The 23,726-nt window shown below is 47.4% G+C and overlaps 2 protein-coding genes across 2 annotated transcripts in view; one reads left to right on the forward strand and one right to left on the reverse strand.

Moving 5' to 3' along the window:
• BCL3 (BCL3 transcription coactivator) overlaps nucleotides 1-2,531 on the reverse strand; it is a 30,700-nt gene extending 28,169 nt beyond the window's left edge. The window contains exon 1 of the mRNA XM_081018977.1: nucleotides 1,082-2,531. Within this exon, the coding sequence (XP_080875103.1) occupies nucleotides 1,082-1,649 (568 nt within the window). The 5' untranslated portion in view covers nucleotides 1,650-2,531. The remainder of the gene's footprint in view (nucleotides 1-1,081) is intronic.
• Nucleotides 2,532-15,780: 13,249 nt separating this feature from the next.
• Nucleotides 15,781-20,028, forward strand: CEACAM16 (CEA cell adhesion molecule 16, tectorial membrane component). The gene is made up of 3 exons (XM_081016547.1): nucleotides 15,781-15,941; nucleotides 18,799-19,152; nucleotides 19,849-20,028. Exons 1-3 carry the CDS (start codon nucleotides 15,908-15,910, stop codon nucleotides 19,851-19,853), a joined length of 393 nt encoding a protein of 130 aa, XP_080872673.1. The 5' UTR covers nucleotides 15,781-15,907; the 3' UTR covers nucleotides 19,854-20,028.
• The last annotated feature ends 3,698 nt before the right edge of the window (nucleotides 20,029-23,726 follow it).

Below are 23,726 nucleotides of genomic sequence, written 5' to 3' on the forward strand. Positions count from 1 at the left end.
TGCAGAGCCCTCCAGATCGACAACGCCTACAACAACCCGGTAAGGTAGGCTCTTTTGACAAGAGATCTTTCCCAGTCTGCACCTGTACTGCATCAAGATGTTTTAATGATTTTATATCTTTTAATGATTTTATATCTGCTGCCCTGGGCTCCTTTGGGAGGAAGGGCAGAAATAAAATTAATAGGAATAGAATCATAGAATTTTAGAGCTGGAAGAAACCCTGAAGACCATGTAGTCCCAAACTTGGGTCTCTAGCTGTTTTTTGGACTACAACTCCCATCATCCATAGCTAGCAGGAACAGTGGCCAGGGATGGTGGGAACTGTAGTCCAAAAACAGCTGGAGACCCAAGTTTGGGAAACCCTGACCAGTCCAACCCCCTGCAATGCAGGAATATACAGCTGTTCCATACAGTGATTGAACCTGCAAGCTTGGTGCTATAGGACCAAATAATAATAATAATAATAATAATAAATAAAAATATTCTTCACTGCAGGCCAGGAGCCAGCTTGCTACAGCCACCTAGGCATTTTCAGGGCTGAGGTGCGATGCACACAAGGGGACTTCCCAATTCAGAGATTATGTTCTCGGGACCAAGGCAGGCACCAACATCTCCATTTCACCAGTTTCGCAGACCTCCCATCCGTCTGGCTGCCACACCTGCCTGACAGATTCATTTCCTCCTTGCTGCAGGCCTTCCTCTTCTTGACCCCTACAGCTGGGAAACAAAAAACTTTTGGGCGAGTCCAAAGCCCTTCCTTCGCCTCAGTTACCAAGTGGGGCCCTTGGATCACAAAAGGGACGATGCAAACTAGGAGTGGGTCACCTGTGGCCCTCAAATGTTGTGGGGCTCCATCTCCACCCCGGCCAACACAACCCAGAGATGATGGGGTGTGTGGTCCATCGAGATCTAGAGCACCGCAGGTGAGCCACTCTCGGAAAGGCAAGCGGATGGGTGCCAAGTGATTGTGAAGGAAGTTGGCTGCAAAAAACCCTAAGGATGGAGAGGTAGAAAAATCAGCTGCTGGCGGAAGGAGATTGAGCGGGGATAGAGCATTCCAGAGAGGGGGCCTTCTCTTTACCTGAGTAATAGGCAGCTGGGAATCTTGGGTAGCTGACGGAGATATACGGAGAGTGGTAACCATTGAAGGGGGAGCCCCACAGCTCGCTGCTCTCCGTCTTGGGGACTTTGCCAGCCAGCGGCCCCTGGGCGTCCCCATCTGCCCCCGGCACGACATACGGGCGTTTCCGCAACGGCAAGCACGTCTTGGCCTTCTTCTCTCCTTCCAGGCCCGCCTGGGGGGAAGCCGTGCTCCGCATTCCTGGAAGGATGGGGCCGGGCTGGCAGACGGCACTCGGGGCTTCCTCGGGCTCCCGGGAAGTAGGCAACTGCCTCCCGGAGGCGTCCAAAGAAACCTCTCTATCGGGGGCGACGCATCTGCCTTGGCTGCCCCCTTTCCGCCAGGTGCTCAAGTCCACAGGTAGCTCCCCGGCCATGTTTGCCAAATCCTCCTTGCCGTCGCCGGGCAGGGACTCCCGGGCAGGGTTCGCTTTCGGCTCCAGAGCTGGGTCAAGCGCTGGTGGAGCGGGAGGCGTCCACCTGGTCAGCTTTCCCGGGTGCTGCTGAGTGGGCAGTCGGAAAGTCACCATCACCTGCTCATGTTCGCAAACCAAAAGCCCCCAGGGAACCCGCTCACCCAAGGCAGCTTGGGGGAGGCTCTCAGTTTCCGACGGCGGCCGCTTTCCAAGCGCCCTCCGACGGGCGCTGCAAATCCCTTTCCATAGGCTCGGAAGAATGGATGGCCCGGTTACCTCCACCGACGCGCCATGTGATCACACCTGAGCGCTTTGCTCACAGGGTGTGGGCAGTGGGTGAGGTGTCAAGCTCAGGAAGCCGGCAGGCAGTCCTTTCCGAGAGCAGCCGGGAGAGAGCCGAGGGGGGGTGGGGGGGTGCAGGAAGGTCACAACCTCACCCGCACCCTCCTCGTCCGCTTTCTGGATTCCGGGGAAAGGAGTCACCAGCCAAGCCGCGCCCGGTCTCCGCGCTCCGTCCCTTGCCAATTCTCTTCTCTTGTTTTTCTTTTTCCTGGCTGGAAGTGCTGCCCCGCCGCCCAAACTCGACGGTCTGGGTGGCGATGGCAGTGCCCTCAGTGCCCCGCGGGCGCCCACGAGTGAATCCCGAGGAGCGGCGGTGACACCCGCTGCTTCGCCCACCCTCGGCGGTAGAGGAAGCCGGGACTTCCCCGTCGGCTCAGCTGAATACTAGGGACTTTCACAGACGCCTCTTACCGGCCTCCCCTCCCTGGGGGAGTTCCGCCTACAGCTCCTCCTCCTCTTGGCCGACTGCCCGCTCTCGAAACTCCTTTCCCCGGCAGGCGCACAACGGCCAGGGGAGCCCTGCGCGCCATGCGCCCAGGGCGCATTGCCAAAGAGGCCAGGTGCGCCCAGGGCGCATTGCCAGCTCCCCAGGCGGAGAGGCGAGCGGGATCGGGGGGCGAGGAGGCGCTCCGCTCCGCTTTTGCGGCCCTTTTCCCGGACTTCTCCCCTCCCAGCCGGGAACGCCCCAGAGGGGAAGGGCAAGGAGTGCGACCGCCCCTCGCCAGGGCTAGAAGGCGACGGGGCGCTTAACTCTTTCCTCGGGAAGAGGCCAGGGGAAGGAGAGAAAGACGCCCAGCGATGAATGAGGCTGCGCGGCTCAGTGGTTTTTACTTAAGGATAGGTTCGGTTCTGGAATTACTGGTCTTGCAGTCATAAGAACCCTGATGGACCATCAGGCCAGTTCCCCATCTGGTCCAGCATCCTGTATGGCCAATCAGATGCCCGTGATATGCCCGCAAGCGGGACCCGGGCACAAGAGCCTTCTCGCTCCTGCGCTCTCCAGCAACGGGTATTCAGAAGGGTTCCTGCTTCCGGCCATGCAGGCAGGGCATCGCCTCCGTGGCTCGTAGCCGTTGTTTGCGTCTCCCCACCGCCGTGCAGTCACACATTTTAATGTTTGTGTCTTTAGACTTTTGTAAATCGCTTATTAGCCCATTTTGGCATTAAGCGTTACATAGGAGCCAACTATGTACATATAGTTACATATATATATGTACATATAGTTACATATATATGTACATATATGTACATATGTAAAACTATGTACATATAGTTACATATATATGTAACTATGTTACATAGGAGCCAACTATAGGGATGCGGGTGGCGCTGTGGGTTAAACCACAGAGCCTAGGTCTTGCTGATCAGAAGGTCAGTGGTTTGAATCCCCATGATGGGGTGAGCTCCCATTGCTCGGTCCCTGCTCCTGCCAACCTAGCAGTTTGAAAGCACGTCAAAGTGCAAGTAGATAAATAGGTACCACTCGGGCGGGAAGGTAAACGGCATTTCCGTGCGCTGCTCTGGTTCGCCACTTAGTCATGCTGGCCACATGACCCGGAAGCTGTATGCCGGCTCCCTCGGCCAATAAAGCGAGATGAGTGCCGCAACCCCAGAGTCGGCCACGACTGGACCTAGCGGTCAGGGGTCCCTTTACCTTTACCTTTTTAGGAGCCAACTCCTTGGGCCTAGGGGATCTTCGGCTTCCACAACAACAACAACAACAACAACAATAATCATTTATTATTTATACCCCGCCCACCTGGCTGAGTTTCCCCAGCCACTCTGGGCTGCTCCCAATCGAGTGTTAAAAGCAATACAGCAATAAAATATCCCCCCTCCCCCCGTTGATGGCCATTGCCATTCAAATAGCGTCCGTGCACCACGTCATGTGTTCTATTATGCAGGGCGGGGCTTACTTGTGACCCCACAATATGTTATTGGGCGAAGGGGGTATAACTGTGCATAACTAACTCAGGTTCTGCCCCCCCCACAAAATCTGTCAGATTAACAGCGTTCTCCCCAGCATATAGTGATAATGGGGCAAGCTGCACCTGTTAAAATTCTGCCTGCTTGTAAGTTGTACCTCGATTAAAATAATAATATTTCCCCCCACAAAGCATAAAAACCACTTAACACGAGCATTGGCTTTTTAACTTCGGTGGCATAACGTTGCTCTCTTGATAACTCCGATGCGAGTTTTGCACCATCTTTATCACTGGATTTCGTGGACTGGATTTCTGCCTGGCACGGAGAAATCTACCAGATCGAGCGTCTTTCTCCACGCGAGGAAAAGCTGCGCCTGCCAGATCTCTGCGCTGCAGGCTGCTGTTAGACGCACAGGAGCAGGAGCAAGGAGAAAAGGTGGCAGCCTGCAGCCCTGCTGCTCCTCTTCCTTTAAAATCAGCCTGCCACGCGGAGATCTCGCAGGCGCGCCGCTTCCTTTGGCGTGGGGCGGGGGAGAGAGAGAGAAAAGACGCTTCGCCAGGGGAAAAATTGGGTGGCGACCTGGCCTTTTCCTGCAGGCTGAAGCAGGAGAGGCACCGCGTCGCGTGGGTTGGCAGGAAGAAGCAAGAAGTTAGCTGGAAAGGAGGATGCGGGGCGATCGGGTTGTTCTCCCAGAGGACGCAGAGGGCGCAGCGGCGCTCCGGAGCTGCACGGAACGGCTGCGCAAATGACGAGTCATTCGCGGTTGGGGAAGGGAGGGGAAAACTGAACGGGATTCCCCCAGAATTGGTCCAAAGGGCAGGCGAGGTCGCTGGCGGCTAGGGAACGGGGCCCCCTGCTGGCCGAGGGAGGAGAGGCAGCCACCATGGAGGCGAAGGGGTTAACCGCCACCTTCAGCGCCAAGTGAACATCTAAAGTTCTGCCAAGGAGGTGAACTGGAGGAGGAAGGGCAAGCGAGGGCTCTCCCCGTCACGTGGGTGGGGACCGTGCTTCTTACCGTACATGAAGCACCCTTTGCCCACGCCAACGAGGAAGGGAGGCCTGCTCTGATAAGCTTTCTTTTTTCTTTTTTTTTAGGGTGAGGAAATCAGATTGCCTCGCCCTCACCCGCCTGTGTTTCCCTGTGAATTGCTTTTCCAAGCATGGCTCTGGCTTGGAAGCAGAGCACAGCGACTCACACCAGTCTGCAGCTGATTGGGAGGAAACAAGGCCAGAACAGTGAATCGTGCAGAGACACAGCGGGCAGACTCCTCGCTGAATTGGTGCTAGTGGACTGACAGGAGCAATGACAAGGCGGCTGCTGCTGCTGCTGCTTCGTCTTCTTCTTCTTCTTCTTCTTCTTCTTCTGATATCTGTGTGCCCTGAACCGGGGACATTCTGCATTCAGTGCAGGTGTCCTACTGCTCAGTCACTGGGGATACAGTACATGTTCTCAGCTCATGAGACATGACTGGATGGGTGACAGCCATCCCGAGATTACATGCTTACAGTCTCTGGTGCCACAAGTTAAAAGGATCAGAGGGCTAGACTGGGAAAGATCCCCTCGCTGCCCACAACCATGTATTATTATAATCATTATTTCAATTTATTATTTTCCCTTCACCCCAGGACCCGTGGATGGCTTGCAACTCTTTTGTGGTGGTTATTTTTTGGGGAAAAAAATAGCAGGTGTCTGTATGGGGTCTGAACCAGATCAGGTCTGTAGCAGATGAGGCTGCATTTTAAATTGCATTTTAACCTGTATTTGAAATTGGTTCCCCTCTTCTCTTTTTTCCCTATTATGTTTTAACTTTGATTTTATTGGTGCTAGCCACCCTGAGCCCGACTCTGGCTGGGGAGGGCGGGGTATAAATAAAATTTATTATTATTATTATTATTATTATTATTATTATTGTGGCAAAAGGCTAAAGTCCCTCCCACACCTGTGCTGTTGCCCCAGTTCAGTTCACTCTCCATCACACGCCCAGCATTTGTTTCCAAGCAACCCAGCCATGCAAGAATTAAAGAGGTCGTGAAAAGCGTTAGAAATAGTTTGATCCTCGGGTTTTGGAAAAGCATAAAAAGAGTTTGCTGTATCAAGACGATGACCCATCTAGTCCAGCATTCTGTTCTCACAGCGGCCAAGCAGATGTTTCTGGGAAAGCCAAGCCCAAGAGCTTCTCCCCTCTTGTGGTTTCCGTCAGCTGCAGTTCAGAAGCTTTTCTGCCTCCATAGCCAGCCTGGCTAGTAGCCATTGATAGCCCTCCTTGAATTTGTACAACCTTCTTCTAAAGCAATCTAGGTTATTGGTCATCACTATAGCCAATCCAGAATATGGCAGCCAGACTGGCGACTGGGAGCGGCCGCCGAGACCACATAACACCGGTCCTGAAAGACCTACATTGGCTCCCAGTGCATTTACGAGCACAATTCAAAGTGTTGGTGCTGACCGTTAAAGCCCTAAGTGGCCTCAGCCCAGTATATCTGAAGGAGCATCTCCACCCCCATCGTTCTGCCCGGACACTGAGATCCAGTGCTGAGGGCCTTCTGGCGGTTCCCTCACTGCGAGAAATGAGGTTACAGGGAACTAGGCAGAGGGTGGCGGCTGCCCTGTGGAATGCCCTCCCATCAGATGTCAAGGAAGTAAACAACTATCTGACTTTTAGAAGACATCTGAAGGCAGCCCTGTTTAGAGAAGTTTCTAATGTTTGATGTTTTATCACTTATTATTATTACAGTGGTACCTCGGGTTACAGATGCTTCAGGTTACAGACACTTCAGGTTACAGACTCCGCTAACCCAGAAATAGTACCTCGGGTTAAGAACTTCGCTTCAGGATGAGAACAGAAATTGCGCGGCGGCAGCGGGAGGCCCCATTAGCTGAAGTGGTACCTCAGGTTAAGAACAGTTTCAGGTTAAGAATGGACCTCCAGAACGAATTAAGTTCTTAACCCAAGGTAAAAAGGTAAAGGGACCTCTGACCATTAGGTCCAGTTGTGGCCAACTCTGGGGTTGTGCCACTCATCTCGCTTTACTGGCCGATGGAGCCTGCGTACAGCTTCCATGTCATGTGGCCAGCATGACTAAGCCGCTTCTGGCAAACCAGAGCAGCGCACGGAAATGCTGTTTACCTTCCTGCCGGAGTGGTACCCATTTATCTATTTGCACTTTGACGTGCTTTCGAACTGCTAGGTTGACAGGAGCAGGGACCGAGCAACGGGAGCTCACCCCGTCGCGGGGATTCGAACCGCCGACCTTCTGATCGGCAAGTCCTCGGCTCTGTGGTTTAACCCACAGCGCCACCTGTGTCCATTATTATTATTCTTTTGGGAGCCGCCCAGAGTGGCTGGGGAAACCCAGTCAGTTGGGCGGGCAATAAATAAATAAATATAATTCCACAGCTTAACCATGTGCTCCTTGAAGATGAACTTTCTTTAATTTCTCCTGAATATTCCAGCCTTCCAGAAACAAACCCAGGGGGTCTGTAATGCCGAGAAGGAAGGGGTGTGCGTTTATCTTTAATCTACCTTTGCATGACATTTCCCCCCTCTTCCTCCTCCTCCTCCTCCTCTTCCTGGCGTTCCCTCTTCCACACAGCTATGAAATGTCTGGGAGCCTTGGGTGTTCAGCTAGGCATTCCCACGACTTGGACCCATGCAAATACTAAAATAGTGAACAATGCGAGGGTGAGTGAAGTCACACATGAAAGGGGAGGAGCTTAGAGGGCTCTTTGCATTGAGCAAAACTGGCAAAGTGGAGAGTTTTTCCTTCTGCCACTAGCCCAAATAAAGGAGGGGGGGTGCAGTTCCTGCAATTGTTCCCCCGCCTCGGGACTGCCCTAAACCCAGAGGCAGGTTTCCCAGAAGCCAGACTTTTGGAAAGTCCCGTTCCACAATTTCAAGGCCCTGCCAGGAAGCAACGTGTTGGAGGAGAGCCTCCCTTAAGAAATATTAAAGCGGTGTTTGGGAAGGAATTGGTTCCAGTTCAGCTGCTCCAAAGGGAATTAGTTGCAGATACAGCTCTCTCTCTCAAAAAAAGACAGGAGATAATTCCTTTCTGGTTCAATTACTTAATTAATTCTTGTTAAGCCTTTAGAATTTTACAGACACAGCAATTATTTTTTTAAAACAGATATATATATATCTCGTTTTATAATGATTTGTTTTTCTATGTTTTCAGTGATACTTGTTTTTATCTGTAAGCTGCCTTGAGAAGAATCAGGGGGGAAATTGTGGGGTGTAAACAAATTTATTAGTATTATTATCAGTACACTGGTACCTCGGGTTACATACGCTTTAGGTTACAGACTCTGCTAACCCAGAAATAGTACCTTGGGTTAAGAACTTTGCTTCAGGATGAGAACAGAAATCGTGCTCCGATGGCACGGCGGCAGTGGGAGGCCCCATTAGCTAAAGTGGTGCTTCAGGTTAAGAACAGTTTCAGGTTAAGAACGGACCTCCGGAACGAATTAAGTACTTAACCCGAGGTACCACTGTACTATTAGTACTACTACTAGTAGTACCCCCCCCATTATGATATTTAAGATAAACAGTAGCATGAATTTATCCAGTGAATTAGTCAATCTGAATTAGTTTATAAACAAGGATGCCGTCCAGGCTAGATGCTAGCGTCAGAATGCCACCTGATGGGTTAAAACAGCTCTTGGTTTCTCCCGTGCCTTTAAGCGCAGCTTGATGCTGGAAAACATCAGGTGAAGAAGCTTTACATGTCATGGAGATAATCAAGTTCTCAAAACTTTTTTCTTCTGGGCCACACTTTTCTGAATTAGAAATTGCTCATGCTACACACAATTTCTTTTTGATAAGAAATGCGTTGGAAAACGAAAAGAAACCACTCGTAGCAGTGCTTGATTTACACCATAGAACACAAGTACTTTGTAATATGATCGTGGGACACCCAGAAAGCATAAAACAATGCAGCTACCTAAGAACATGAATCATTCCCAAAATATAATTATAAATGAGCCTCTTACATATGTACCGTAAGTATATATACAAGCTCAGTGAGAGGTGTGAGCTTGCTTTTGCTGGGCAATCTCATCTACATTAAGTCTAGTTTGAGACAAGGTAGGGTCTAAACCACTGAGCCTCTTGGGCTTGCCGATCAGAAGGTCGGCGGTTCGAATCCCCGCGACGGGGTGAGCTCCCGTTGCTCGGTCCCTGCTCCTGCCAACCCAGCAATTCAAAAGCACGCCAGTGCAAGTAGATAAATAGGTACCGCTCTGGCGAGAAGGTAAACAGCGTTTCTGTGCGCTCTGGTTTCCATCACGGTGTCCCGTTGCACCAGAAGTGGTTTACTCCTGCTGACCACATGACCTGGAAAGCTGTCTGCAGACAAACGCCGACTCCCTCAGCCTGAAAGCAAGATGAGCACCGCAACCCCATACAGTGGTACCTTGGGTTAAGAACTTAATTCGTTCTGGAGGTCCGTTCTTAACCTGAAACTATTCTTAACCTGAGGTACCACTTTAGCTAATGGGGCCTCCCGCTACCGCCACGCCGCCGCTACACGATTTGTGTTCTCATCCTGAAGCAAAGTTAGACAGTGTTCTCGAAGCTAGTAGCATGAGTTTGACCAAACTGTGGGAGGCAGTGGAAGACAGGAATGCCTGACGTGCTCTGGTCCAGGGGGTCACGAAGAGTCGGACATGACTAAACAACAACATCAACAACAACTGTCCTGGAGTCCTTTACCTTTACCTTTCATTTGAGACAAGCAAACCCTCTGAAATGTTTAAATGTTTCTTTGAATCTCCCCGCCACACTTGCCACCCTCTCCTGGCACACCAGTGTGGCCTTCCACACCCTTTGAGAACCCTTGACTTAATACATCATAAAAGAAGCTTTTGGCTGGAGCATGTCTAGACTAATTTAGGGCTGCCACTTATTAAAACCGGGCCTGCTCCCCGGCCTTTAACAAGAGTTTCACCTGGATAAACCAAGTTTTCCTCGCCATTCCACCCCTTTGTGTCACACGCTAAATTGCTGTGTGTCAGGCTGCTGCTTAAGGCACAGGAGCAAAGACTAGGAAACAAAGTTGGCAACCCTTTCTTCAGCCAGGGAGCTTGGCAATAGCTGGGCTGACACCTAGCGGCTGACTTGACTAAAGGTTGCAGAATCCTGCAAAGTTATTTTCCAGGGAGTTTGATGTGCTTCTGTAATTCTCTGCAGATACACTGGTAAGTTATAGCTATCATCACACCGGGGTGCTCCGTCTGCGTCCAATATCAGACCTACTCAGAGACAACCCACTGAAATTGATGGACACCTCCCGAAACTACATGTCAAGACTTGCCAAAAGAGCAGAAGAAATTATTTTTCTATGCGACAACAGCAGCTAGGATATTACTAGCCCCAAAGTGGAAAGACGATAAGATACCAGCTAAAGAAGAATGGGAAGAAAAACTGATGGAATATGCTGAAATGGCCAAGTTAACTGGAAAACTTAAGAGACAAGAACAAAAAAAAAAAAGAAACTGGGAACCATTTATGTTGTATTTACAGAAACACTGTAATAAACACTTGCAATCAACAAAACAAATATAGAAATCAAGATGTAAAAATTGGAAAACAAAGTGTAAGAGGAATTTTGAAAATAAGCATGGTCTAAAAATGTTAAGAATATAGCAATATTTAAGTTAAGTTTGCAATATTAAGGTGGAATAAAACAAGCAAGGGAAGTAAATATTAAAAAAAACAAGAAGAGGAAGTTGAAGGAAGTCATGGGGGATTTATATTTATTTTCTTTTTTTGAGATAATGTTGATTGTGAAGAGTATAAAATTTTAAAACTTAATAAAAATTATTTTTTGAAAAAGAAATTGATAGACTCCTCCCTCACAGGGTTAAATGAAGAACTCAGAGAAATAGGTGGAAAGTCAGTGTAGTTAATATCTAAGTGAAACAGGTCTCAGCCTTGATAGCTCAGTTGTCTAGAGTGTGGTGTTGATAACGCCAAGGCTGCAGGTTCATAAACCAGAAGTTTTTCTTTTGGGAATTATAGGGATAGAATTACACCTAAATTGTATGGAAATTTATCTATGTATGCTACCACAGCGGCAAGAATGCTACTTGCCCCAAAGTGGAAAGAAGCAGAAGTCGCAGCAAAGGAAGAATGGACACAAAAACTTATGGAATATGCAGAAATGGCCAAACTTACCGGAAGAATAAGAAATCAAAATAACAAACTCTTTATGAAAGAATGGAAATGGTTTGTTGAATATTTACAGACAAATTGCAAGCAGATGAAAAGATTGGCAGGATTATTGTAATAACCTGCAGTTTCATAAGAGCATATATTTAAAATAGATAATTAAATGAATCTGGATAGGCAGAAGATATTTAAAAAATCAATTTAAGGAGCTGCAGGAAGAGGGGGAAGGAAGTCAAACTTCGAAATGTTAAATTGATTGTAAAACTAATGAACTGTATAAACTTGAAAAGTATAAATAATTTTTTTAAAAGGCTGCAGGTTCGATCCCCGCCTGGGATACCTGCATATTGCTGCATTGCAGGGGGTTAGACTAGAGGATCTTTAGGGCCCCCCTTCCAAGTCTACATTTCCATGATTTTCAATGGGTTTTCTTGGCACCTCGTATCTGATGCCTACCACAGCATCAAGAGATGCCCACAAATGTAAAGCACGCACATTTTGAATTGTGGTCTTGCAACAGGGGAGTTGCTCCAGAGTCTAGACCCTTGATCGTTTTGGTTACCTGGCTGCTGTGAAAGGCAGAGAAGCAATGGCTAGGAAAGGAATATGGCAACCCTTCTATGCCTACGTTTTGATTGGAGATAGCTATGGCGACACCTAGCGGCTGATTTAAGCAACGGCTGTGGAATCTGCTAGGGTTTCCCCCCAGGTAATCTTAAAAGAGTTTGGTTGAAGCATGCTCTTCCTGTACAGTCAAAAGTAAAACAGATATTACAAAATCTCTGGGACACTCTCAGGGTAAAGTAACTGAAGTGCTTTCCCTGAAATTTACTGGGGGAATTAGAAAAAAAAAAGTGTAAATCAGAGCCACGTACTTGCTGGAAATGTCAAGAAATGGAGGGTAATTTTTATCATATGTGGTGGACATGTGAAAATGTGAAGGAATTCTGGGAGGTGAAATATAATGAAATGGAAAAAAAATGTTTAAGAAGGTGTTTTTAAAAAGACCAGAAACCTTCTTATTAGGAATATTAGGAATGGAAGTCTCCACAGATCAAAATAACTTGTTTTTTCTGCACAGTTACAGCTGCCCGAATGGTATATGTTCAGAAATGGAAAGAGAGAACAACAAAGGAGGAATGACAGGTGAAATCAATGGAATATGTAGAATTGGCAAATTTAAAATAACAGAGTAAGGGACCAGGAAGATGGAGTATTTAAGGTAGAGTGGAAAGTGTTTGCAGAGTATCTGAAGAATTATGTAAATAAGATTAAATAATCATCACTATTAGCGTAAATTCAGCAGTTTAAAGTATTAAAGTTATAAGGGGGAAGAGAAACTTGAAAAAGAGGAAATTAGAACATGCAGTTTTACTGGATAAATAAATAGAACCATGGAACGGGGGAAGGGGAGTCAATGATGGGGTGGTTGCGTTCAATGAAATGTGAAATTGCAATGATGAAAAATGTATAAATAAAATGTTGAAATTTACTGGGGGAGTGCTGTGATCGTATGGAAAGCACCAGATTAGCATTAGCTTTTGTAAAAAGACGCACACTGTTTAAAAATAAAATTTACCCATTGTTAAAATACAAGGAGCCAGGATTCAAATACTACCACTGCTATAATGGTCTTTGTGTGTGGTAACACCATGCATTTAAAGCAAGGGGCTTCTCCCAAGGCATCCTGGGAACTCTAGTTTACTTGTCACAGGGCTACAATCCCAGCAAACTACAGTTCCCATGTTTTTTTTGGGGGGGGGGATGAGCCATGTGCTTTAAATGCCTGGTGTCGATGTGAAGGGGCAGATTTCCACCTCAGGCAACACACAGTCTAAAATTTGTCTTGGGGAAACACCTTTAGACTTAGAGATAGGTTGAATTAGAGTAGGTTGAGGGACCATGGATCCAGGCCTTCTCTGTCTGGCTCTCAGGAATTCCCCCAGCCTGCCGCCATCACCAGCCTGTCTTGGGGTCTTTTGATTGACTAGGACAGTCTTATCCCAAAGTGGGTGATATCACCCCCTGGGGGGGATTGGAATGATCCAGGGGTGGGGGCGGTAGTAGCTTCAGGTGCAATGGGGGGGGGGAGGCATTGGATAAAAATAAGGAAGCAAAGAGAATTTTGCAGAACCGTTTGTACATGTTTCATCTGTTGTGTAATGGTGCTTCCCCGTGTGACATAAAGTCGTGATGTCTTTATTTTCCAAATAAACCGACAAAACACAAGTTGGAACCGATCCGCTATCTTAATTTTCTGTGTGCAACGCGGATGTTACTGCGGTTGAGTTCAACAGATAATTTTGAAACGTCAAGCTTCAAGGTGCCCTTATTCAGAACAACACCTTTCTTTACTACGTTGTAGGCAGAAATAAAGGTAAAGGTAAAGGGACCCCTGACCATTAGGTCCAGTCGCGGATGACTCTGGGGTTGCGGCACTCATCTTGCTTTATTGGCCGAGGGAGCCAGTGCACAGCTTCCGGGTCATGTGGCCAGCATGACTAAACCGCTTCCGGCGAAATCAGAGCAGCGCACGGAAACGCCATTTACCTTCCTGCCGGAGTGGTACCTATCTATCTACTTGCACTTGGACATGCTTTCGAACTGCTAGGTTGGCAGGAGCTGGGACCGAGCAACGGGAGCTCACCCCGTTGTGGGATTCAAACTGCTGACCTTCTGATCGGCAAGCCCTAGGCTCTGTGGTTTAGACCACAGTGCCACCCGCGTCCCTTTGTAGGCAGAAATACAGATGCATAAAAGAACGCAGATTTGTCACTGCATCTTTCTGTTTGTTCACTGAAAGAAGGTAGATTTCTAGGGGGGCGCTGAGTATTTTATTTTATTTTTCTGAAAAGGGGGCAGTAGACTAAATAAGTTCGGGGATCTCTGGTCCAGAATGTGTCCTTGGGCTGCAATAATTCCTCTTGCTTCCCTTGCAAGGAGGCAGGCATGTGTGTGGAAAACCTCTGGCTTTTGCACACCTGAAAGGAGGAAGAAAAGGAGTCCCCGCCCATGTTTCCCTCTGGCCACACCCCCTGTGGACATGTGACCCAGGAACGTTGCCCCCATGGCCTTCAGGCTGACAAAGGTGATTTGTCCATGGATCAGGGCATAGGAAAGATGCTCTGTGCCCCTCCCCCCACTGGGTGGCCTAGGACCAGTCACTATGCTTTGTCCGAAACTACTTCCCAGCTTGTAGGTGAAAGGGGAGGTCGTGGGTTGGGCTCAATGCCAGTCTTACTCAGAGCAGACCTACTGAAATGAATGAACTTAGTTAACAGTATGCTAATTAATTTCAAAAGGTCTTCTCTGAGGAGGATGCCCATTGGATGCAGCCGCTGCACAGAACGCCTGGAGACCATATAACACCAGTCCTGAAAGACCTATATTGGCTCCCTGTACGTTTCCAAGCACAATTCAAAGTGTTGGTTCTGACTTCCATAGCCCTAAAGGGCCTCAGTTCAGTATACCTGAAGGAGCGTCTCCACCCCCATTGTTCTGCCCAGACACTGAGGTCCAGCTCCGAGGGCCTTCTGGAGGTTCCCTCGCTACGAGAAGCAAAGTTACAGGGAACCAGGCAGAGGGCCTTCTCGGTAGTGGCACCTGCCCTGTGGAACGCCCTCCCACCAGATGTCAAAGAGAAAAACAACTATCTGACTTTTAGAAGACATCTCAAGGCAGCCCTGTTTAGGGAAGTTTTTAATGTTTGATGCTTGATTGTGTTTTTAATATTCTCTTGGGAGCTGCCCAGAGTGGCTGGGGAAACCCAGCCAGATGGACGGGATATAAATATATTATTATTATTAGTAGTAGTAGTAGTAATGGAAGCTGATTCTCCAGCTGATTCTCTCTACCGGATGCACTTAGCCATGCACCTGCACTTTTAATAGCTGTGCTTGTGAGGCAGCAACCCAACAGGTGACGTCTTTCCTTGGCATGCACACTCTTTTTAATGGATATTTTGTGCCCATCCCTGCATCTCTACATACGAGCGAATCTGTCCATTTTGATTAAAGCTGCTTTCTCGTTTTCCCAACCTTCAGCCCAGTTCTCCACATTTCCATGTCAGTTTGCAATTCAATACAGTGGTACCTTGGGTTACATACGCTTCAGGTTACAGAAGACTCCGCTAACCCAGAAATATTACTTCGGGGTTAAGAACTTTGCTTCAGGATGAGAAGAGAAATTGTGGTCCAGTGGCGCGGTAGCAGCAGGAGGCCCCGTTAGCTAAAATGGTGTCTCAGGTTAAGAACAGTTTCAGGTTAAGAATGGACCTCCAGAACGAATTAAGTACTTAACCTGAGATACCACTGTAATGGAAAAAGTTCTCATGAGAAGCCAGCGTCAATTTTCCTGAACATTCTGCATGCAATTCTGCCCAATGCACACAATTTTGCAAAGAGGTTCCCCACCTCCTGCATGATGCATTTTTGTATGTTATTTTTCCAGCAGCGTATGCATTTGTATGCACGCTTTACCCCAGCAAGTTCGTTTCTGCACGTACGACCTGGCATGAAAAATGGCATTGCAAAATTCAGAGAAGGGTGTGTTTTGAAAGGCGGCTGCAATCCAGTTTGCATATTCCGTTGGGGGAAAGTGGGGATTTGATAGCTTTGCCCTGCCTGAGACAAACGGCTTCTTTCTCAAAAGAGCCAAATTAGGTGTTGAACAGAAGAGTAGCCGAGTAGGTGACCGGTTTGTACTTTCCGCTATGGGGAAATAGTTTCCTTTGAAAGAACGTCCAGTTCTCTCCTCTCTCTCTCTCTCTCTCTCTCTCTCTCTCTCCCTTTCTCAATCTTGCCTAACTTTTCATTCCATCCTCCTTTCTCTTGGGCAATGTCCCCCCACACTGGGGAAATTCCTCCTCTGCACAATATATAAGCCCCCCGGCCTGGTGGGAGGCATTTTCACCACAGAGAAGGCAGCCCAGGCATCATGGCTGTTCTGCTCAGGGCTCTGACCCTGGCAGGTAAGAGGTGGGAAGGGCCCCCGGGGTGGAGGGTGGAAAAGAGATCAGGGTTCCCGAGCTTTGTAATGAGAGAAGGATAGAGTCACCAGACCTCCAGTTCTGACCTGAAGCTTCCAGGTTTGCTCAGCTTCCTCCAGGTGGCAAGTGGAGGGGCTTGAATCTCCAGGTGGGCGAAAGTCCCTTACAATAAAATAAAATAAAGATCATTAAGAAGATTGTGCATGAAGCTTGCAAGCTTCAGCCCAGCAGGAACAGACTGCAAAACATAGCCTAAACCATGGGTAGGCAAACTAAGGCCCAATCGCCTTCTAAATCCGGCCCACGGATGGTCTGGGAATCAGCGTGTTTTTACATGAGTAGAATGTGTCCTTTTATTTAAAATGCATCTCTGGGTTATTTGTGGGACCTGCCTGGTGTTTTCACATCAGTAGAATGTGTGCTTTGATTTAAGGTTATTTGTGGGGCATAGGAATTCATTCATTGTATTTATTTTTTCAAAGTATAGTCCGGCCCCCCACAAGGTCTGGGGATAGTGGACCGGCCCCCTGCTAAAAAAGTTTGCTGACCCCTGGCCTAAACAGTCTGCAGGGTCTGCTCCCCTCTGCTCTCCTCTCCCAATTAACCTCCGTCTCCAGGGGCCTCCCCTTGTGACATCACTGGGGGTCTCCCCTCGTACCACCAGAGGCTACCCCTAGGTCTCAGGTATGGACCCTGAAATCTTGGGGTCCGAATTGCTCCTAACTTGGATCATAGGATCACAAACATCTGCCTTATCCTGAGCTTAGGGTGGGAATAGTGTTGGCAGCATTCCCACCAGAACAAACACAAACCCCTGCGTTGCAAAATGTGACAAAATGCAAACACAACACGCAGGCTAATAACTGTTAGTAAATATATAATCGGTACGATGTCATTCAAAATATAGGAATAAGCCACTTCAAAATGATGTATATATCATACAACACATCTCACAAAATATACAAGTAACTGCAAGTTGTTATATGTATAATAGTCAAACAAAGATTCAAACAACCAATGAATAGTGAGGAATGCCAAACCGTCTCTCAAAGGAAGACGTCTCACAAAAGTCTCAAAAGGACAGTGCATCCGGAATAGTTCAACTGTTTTGGAAAAAAGTCTTCATCAGCGAATAATTATCAATGAAATATACCGGTACATACTAGTGAAGATCATACTAATGGATCAGTGCTCACTGGATAATGTAGCTGCTGTTGCATTTACTAACAGTAAATTACTAACAGTTATTAGCCAGCATGTTGTGTTAGCATTCGAACCAGCACACGCCTTTTGCAGCTGGATCTAGAATTGATGTCTTTTCTCTGCATTCCGAAAAGCTCCCTCTGCAAATCCCTGGCGATCTGGCTATTGTCCAAAGGCAGCTGCCAATGTTAGGGGCGAGAGAAGGAAGCTTGGGTGGGGTAATGTTTATCGGCTTGTGGTAATGAAGAAGCGGGAATTTCCACCGATGTGGCGGAACAATTTCCCTGCTGAAATACGAGAGGGCCCAATCAGTATTGGCATTCCGCCGGCTCCTCAATACGCCCCTGTTTAAACAGCAAGCGTCTCCAGCGAGCATCTCCAAGCATGACAGTTTACAATTCTGTTTGAGCTCTTTTAATTGCTGTGCTGTATGGACTTGTTTGCTACTCTTTTGATTGCGGATTTTTAAAAAAAATATTTTTGATGGAATTGTTTTATGTTTTGTCAGTTTTACACCTGTAAACTGCTTAGAAGCCTTGTCGGCACATAAGCGGTATATAAATTAAATCATCACCCGGAACTTCCCGAAATCTTCCTCTTTTTTAAAATACATTTTTATTGGTTTTTTGAACATATCATTTCCAACAATCATTTAACATAACTTCTTATACAATATTTCAGACTTCCGTCAACAACTTCTGAAGATTTTCCATTCTTTATCACTTGTTCTGCATTTCTGAATTTCTCTGTTACTTTTAATTATCTTAACTAATAATTCTCATCCTAGTCTTTCTTGCAATATTGCAAATAGCCCTCCTCACAGAACGTCTTGCAGTCCTACTAGCATAATCTGTTTATTACAATTGATTTTCAAATAGTTCAGATATTTACTCCAGTCTTCTAAGAATCTCTGATCCCGCAGATTTCGAATCCTTCCTGTTAATTTATCTAATTCTGCATAGCCCATTAATTTCATTTGCCATTCTTCTGTCGTCGGTAATCCTTCTTGCTTCCATTTTTGTGCCAATAATATTCTTGCTGCCGTCATTGCACTTCCTGAAATCTTCCTATAACCTTTCTTCTTGGTTCTGCTCTTGCAGCCTTCCCCCCCCCCCCCATCATAATTTTTGTTGAGTTTTCCATGTTTCATTTCAATTCAATACACATATTTACAACTTATATTATTTGCTCCTAGGGAGCATTGACCTCCTTCCCTCCCTCTTTCTGACTTCCCTATAACATTAACGTATCTACCGCATTTCCCTAGTCACTTCTTTACATTATATCATCGTTTAAAAATCACTCTCTCATTTGTAAATTAGCACCTTAATTTCACATTTCTAAACATTTCATGTTAAGGCTACAAACCTTTTCAAATAAGTACAGTTTTCTTTCAAATAATAAATGAATTTGCTACAGTTCTTTAGAAATCTTTCATCGGGTCGATTCCTGATTTTCCCCGTCAACTTTGCCAACTCCACAAATTCTACCATCTTTATCCGCCAGTCCTCCAGTTTGGGGAGTTCTGCTGTTTCCATCTTTGGGCCAGGAGGATTCTTGCTGCCGTTGTGGCGTACATGAATAAATGTACATCTTTTTATGAATTTCTTCACTAATTAACCCTCTTGTCTTGCAGCCTTAGTCTCCTGCCTCCAGCTGGCCGATGCCATCCAGATTGTCCCCACCCCATCGACCCCACGTGTAGGACAAACGGTCACCCTTTCTGTGCAGGGCATAAGGGACCCCACCATCTGCTTTTGGTTCCGGGGTAACAGATTCGACAAGGGTCGAATGATCTTCCAGATTGAGGCCGGAAGGGTGGTCTCAAAGGGTGGGGGCTCCACGGACCGCCACAGCCTGGGGAGAGACTGCGCCCTAGTCATCCAAGGAGTGCAGTCGCCCGACGCTGGGGAGTACTATTTTATCGCCTTGCACGGGAGACGCTCAGGTCAAAGATGGGAAGATGCTCTGACACAGCTGCAAGTTTCCAGTGAGTACATAAAGGGGAAAGGAGGCTATTCTGGGGGGTGGGGGAGAGGCTGGAAGCAGCCTGAAGGATCTGCAGTGATTCAGAGTTTAACCGCTGTCGTGGACTGTTTGAACACAGAGGAATGGTGGTAGTGGGACAGAGGGATGAGTGGTCAGAGGGAAAAGACTGGAAGGATGAGCTGTCGGAAGCTGAAGAGGTAACAGGGTATAGTAATAATAATAATAATAATAATAATTTTTAAATTTATATCCTGCCCATCTGGGGCGTTTTGCCAAGCGTTTGACTGGCCTTGTTCCTGTGTCTCAAAAAGCAGCTTGCAATGTAGATACAGTATCTGGTTATATGTTTTTTAAAAAATTTATTATTATTATTATTATCTGGTTATCTGGTTGGTAAAAGGGTGTGTGTGTGTGCACCACAAAAATAGTTTGCCTGTGGATTATGCTGCTACCTCTGGCACAGGAGCAAGAACAGGCAACAATGAGTGGTTGCCATGAGGGGGTTGCCAACTGATGAGACAGCAGCTGCTCTTTCGCCTCTAGCATCAGCTTGATCTGCAAACACCAAGAGGTTGTGCAAATTATACCAGGCCCAGTAGAAAAGTTGGCAACTCCAGGGAAGTTAGTGAAGTTGGAAACTCTGCGAGAGGCAGTTTTCTCCCTCCCCTTGAGCTGACTCTCTCCCTGTTTGTTGCAGACTGATGAATCTGGATCCCCTCCCACGGACCAACAGCTTTCGTTCCAAGGATGAAGGAACTGGCCCTTAAGATGAATGAATTTCCCCTTTGGTTCCCCTTCCCTACCTTCTCTCTGATCACCTCTTGCCTTCCACTAAAGGAGAACACCTCAATAAAATATCCGCACTGGCAATTCAAAACAGCCTGGAGATGCGTTTGTGTTAGGTCCGTGCCGTGTTTTGAATGTCGTGTTTGAACCGGGGAATCTGTGGCCAGGATGAAGACCCTCTGGCCCGTCAGATGGCAGCTTGACTGATGGAAGCTGGAGTCAACATTGAAAGGGCCAGAGGTAGTTCATTCCTGGTGTGCAAGGTTGTCTATCAGGGATGGTTCATAAATGTACCAACCAAGCACATACATAGATATGTGGACCACATGTCTGGACCAGCACAGGAAGACCTTCCTGAAACCATTTTGACTCCCAAACTGACCAAATGTTTTCTCTGCAAGGAAGGAGGGGGTGAGGGAACCTTCCCATTGTCTCAGGAATTGAGTACTGTTCCAACAGGGCCAAAACCTTACTCAGCTCCCTCTGCCCCGTGACAATCTGTTGGCCCTGACACAGCAGGGGCTTTTCTGGAGATTTCCAGAGTTGATTTGGCCTCTTGCAGGAGGGGCGGGGTGGAGAGAGGAAAAGGAATGTAAATATTTACCAGCACAATGGAGCAGGGGATTTCCCCTGCACTGATTCAGTTCAAAAGGACTCACAGAACAAGGAAGCCCAGATTTCCTCCCCGCCCCATTGAACTAAGGGACAGTCATGTTTGCCTGGTTTTTCTTTTTTCTTTTTTACTGGGTTCTGTTGTTTATTTTTATTTTTATTTCATAAAATATATGCACTGCTTGATTGCAAACAACCTCAAAGCAGTTTACGAAAAGGACAAATCAATAAAATTATGAGTGAAAACAGACAAAACATTCAAAAAATGAAAAGCAGCAATAAACTAAAGAACGCACCAGGATTCTAGATGCCCAGATAAAAAGGTAAAGGGACCTCTGACCATTAGGTCCAGTCATGACTGACTCTGGGGTTGCGGCCCTCATCTCGCTTTATTGGCCGAGGGAGCCGGCGTACAGCTCCCGGGTCATGTGGCCAGCATGACTAAGCCGCTTCTGGCGAACCAGAGCGGTGCACGGAAACGCCGTTTACCTTCCCGCCGGAGCGGTACCTATTTATCTACTTGCACTTTGACGTGCTTTCGAACTGCTAGGTTGGCAGGAGCTGGGACCGAACAACGGGAGCTCACCCCGTCTCAGGGATTCGAACCGCCGACCTTCTGATCGGCAAGTCCTCGGCTCTGTGGTTTAACCCACAGCACCACCTGCGTCCCTGAGATGCCCGGGTAGGCTTGTCTAAAAGCTCTGCCCTCGTGTTCTCAAGTGCAGCTTGATCTGCAGAAATCAGCCATTGACTATTTTCATCGCGATGGTGAAGCACGACCCTATGCCAATCTGTGGCCTGTGAAAGGAAGGCTTGGCAATGCCCCGTGTGCTTTTCTGCAAAACCCACCAAGAACTGCAGTTATTTTGCTGCAAAAGCTGATGAAGGGTGGATTGTGTTCGAATCATGCCCGCAGCAGATATAAACCACCACCCAGGGCAAAGATCTCCCAATACCTTATCCCAAATCAGGATCTGCCATATATTTGATGACATGTCCTTGTGGACATGTTCTGCAACATGCTATTGATGTAATAATAGCGTATTTGTGGTGGATTTGTTCTGCGTTAGTTTGTTCTGCGATGCTTCTGCAATGCTACTGTCAGAATGGGTGCACATCTGAACTGTGTCTATGGTTTATTGCTGTAGATCATGGCATCAGTGCAGTTGGCATATATTGATAAAAGAAGAGATCCCGCAAATTCAGAGCTGTCCTAAACCTGGTACTCATCTTTATTTTAAATGAGTAAATTCCCTGAACTTAATGCCAAGCTCAGCGCACAAATTGCCTGTTACCAGCAAAGTTTACCGTATTTTTCGCACTATAAGACGCACCAGACCATAAGACGCAGCTAGTTTTTGGAGGAGGAAAACAAGAAGAAGAAAAAAAACTGAATCCCAAAAGCCAGAACAGCAAGAGGGATCGCTGCGCAGTGAAAGCAGCAATCCCTCTTGCTGTTCTGGCTTCTGGGATAGCTGCACAAAGCCTCTTCAGGGCAGCGGGATGAACGCTCCCCCTGCCCTCAAGAGGTTTCGCACGGCTATCCCATAAGCCAGGACAGCTTATGGGATAGCCATGCGAAGCTTTTTACGGGCAGCGGGAGGAAGGCTCCCCCTAGAGCCGGTCACCCTTTAAAGAGCGCATGGAGCGTGTGTGCGGCTCTTGGGGGCTTTCCCCTGAGCCCCCAAGAGCCGCACACATGCTCCACATGGCTCTTTAAAGGGAGCGCTGAGTAGAGCCTTCCGCCTGCATTCGCTCCCTAAGACCTATTTCCCCTTACTTTTTAGGAGGGGAAAAGTGTGTCTTATAGAGTGAAAAATACGGTAATTGTCACCTCCTGTAAAAAAAAAGTTGGGTTCGGCAGAGACAACAAAGTCTTCCTCCGAAAGTAGAGTCATGACTCAGGAAGCCTACAGATCACCAATGAGTCATTTCTCATGAGACTAACATTGGCACGTATTGACTCCAGCAAAAAGTTTCAGAAAGGTTTTCGGCAGAGTCCCTTGTGAAATTTCACTGATGCTTTTGATAAATTCCCCCCTGATATTCTTGAGAGAAGCTAGTAAAATGTGGGCTGGACAAAGTAACTGTTAGAGGGATTTGTAGCTGGTTGAACCTTTAGAGTGCTCTTCATCGTCCTAGGAAAAAATGACAAGCAGGGCTCTGTAATGGACTTGGCATTGTTCAACGTCTTTGTAAATGACTTGGGTGAAGGAATCGAGGGGATGCTCATCAAATTTGCAGGTGACACCAAACTGGGAGGGGTAGCTAAGGTCGCAGAAGTCAGAATCAGAATTCAAAATGGCCTTAACGGATTGGAGAACTGGGCGCAAGTGAACAAAATGAATTTAAATAGGGACAAATGTAAGGTTCTGTACTTAGGCAGCAAGAACCAGCTGCACAAATATAAGATGGAGGACACCTGGCTTACTAGCAGTACATGCGAAAAGGAGCTAGGGGTCTTGGTGGACAACAAGCTTAACACGAGTCAACAGTGTGATGCAGCAGCAAAAAAACACACGAAGTGGCCCCTTGTAAGGTAGTGTTGGCATGGATGTTAAAATCCCCCAGGACAACCAAACTAGGTGTCTCCAGGAGAACATCCGCCATGACCTGAAGCAGCTCGGGCAGGGAATCCTTGGTACAGCGGGGAGGTCGGTACACCAAAAGGAATCCTGTACTGCCCCTATTGCCCAACTTCCAGAACATGCACTCAGAGAACTGGGTGTTCCCAATAGGGCGGCTGGTGCAAACTAATGACTTCCTAAAAATCACTGCAACTCCCCCTCCCCGCCCACAAGGCCTGGGCTGCTGTGCGTAAGAGAAACCTGGTGGACAAGCAGCGGCAAGGACAGGCCCATCTGCTTCATCCAACCAAGTCTCTGTTACACATGCCAGGTCAAGTCCTCCACCCATGATCAAGTAATGGATGGCAGTGGTCTTATGAATCATTGACCTGACATTGCACAGCAGCACCTTCAGGTCATGTGGGTATCCCTTGCTGATTCTAGTATCCATCCGGTCAGGAACAGATCCGAAGATGATCAAGGGTCTGGAAACTAAGCCTTATGAAGGAGTTGGATGCATTTAGCTTGGAGAAGAGGAGACTGAGAGGAGATATGATATCTGAAAGGCTGCCATGTGGAAGATGGAGGAAGTTTGTTCTCTGCTATTCCA

This window comes from Podarcis pityusensis, assembly GCF_964106645.2.
Source record: "Podarcis pityusensis genome assembly, chromosome: 8".
NCBI lineage: Eukaryota > Metazoa > Chordata > Lepidosauria > Squamata > Lacertidae > Podarcis > Podarcis pityusensis.

What these genes read in the sequence shown, in the direction of transcription:
- CEACAM16 (XM_081016547.1), top strand. Translation starts at nt 15,908, where the DNA reads ATGGCTGTTCTGCTCAGGGCTCTGACCCTGGCAG. An exon ending in CAGGGCTCTGACCCTGGCAG is followed by an intron (nt 15,942 to 18,798) that starts GTAAGAGGTGGG and finishes CTTGTCTTGCAG; the next exon opens with CCTTAGTCTCCTGCCTCCAG.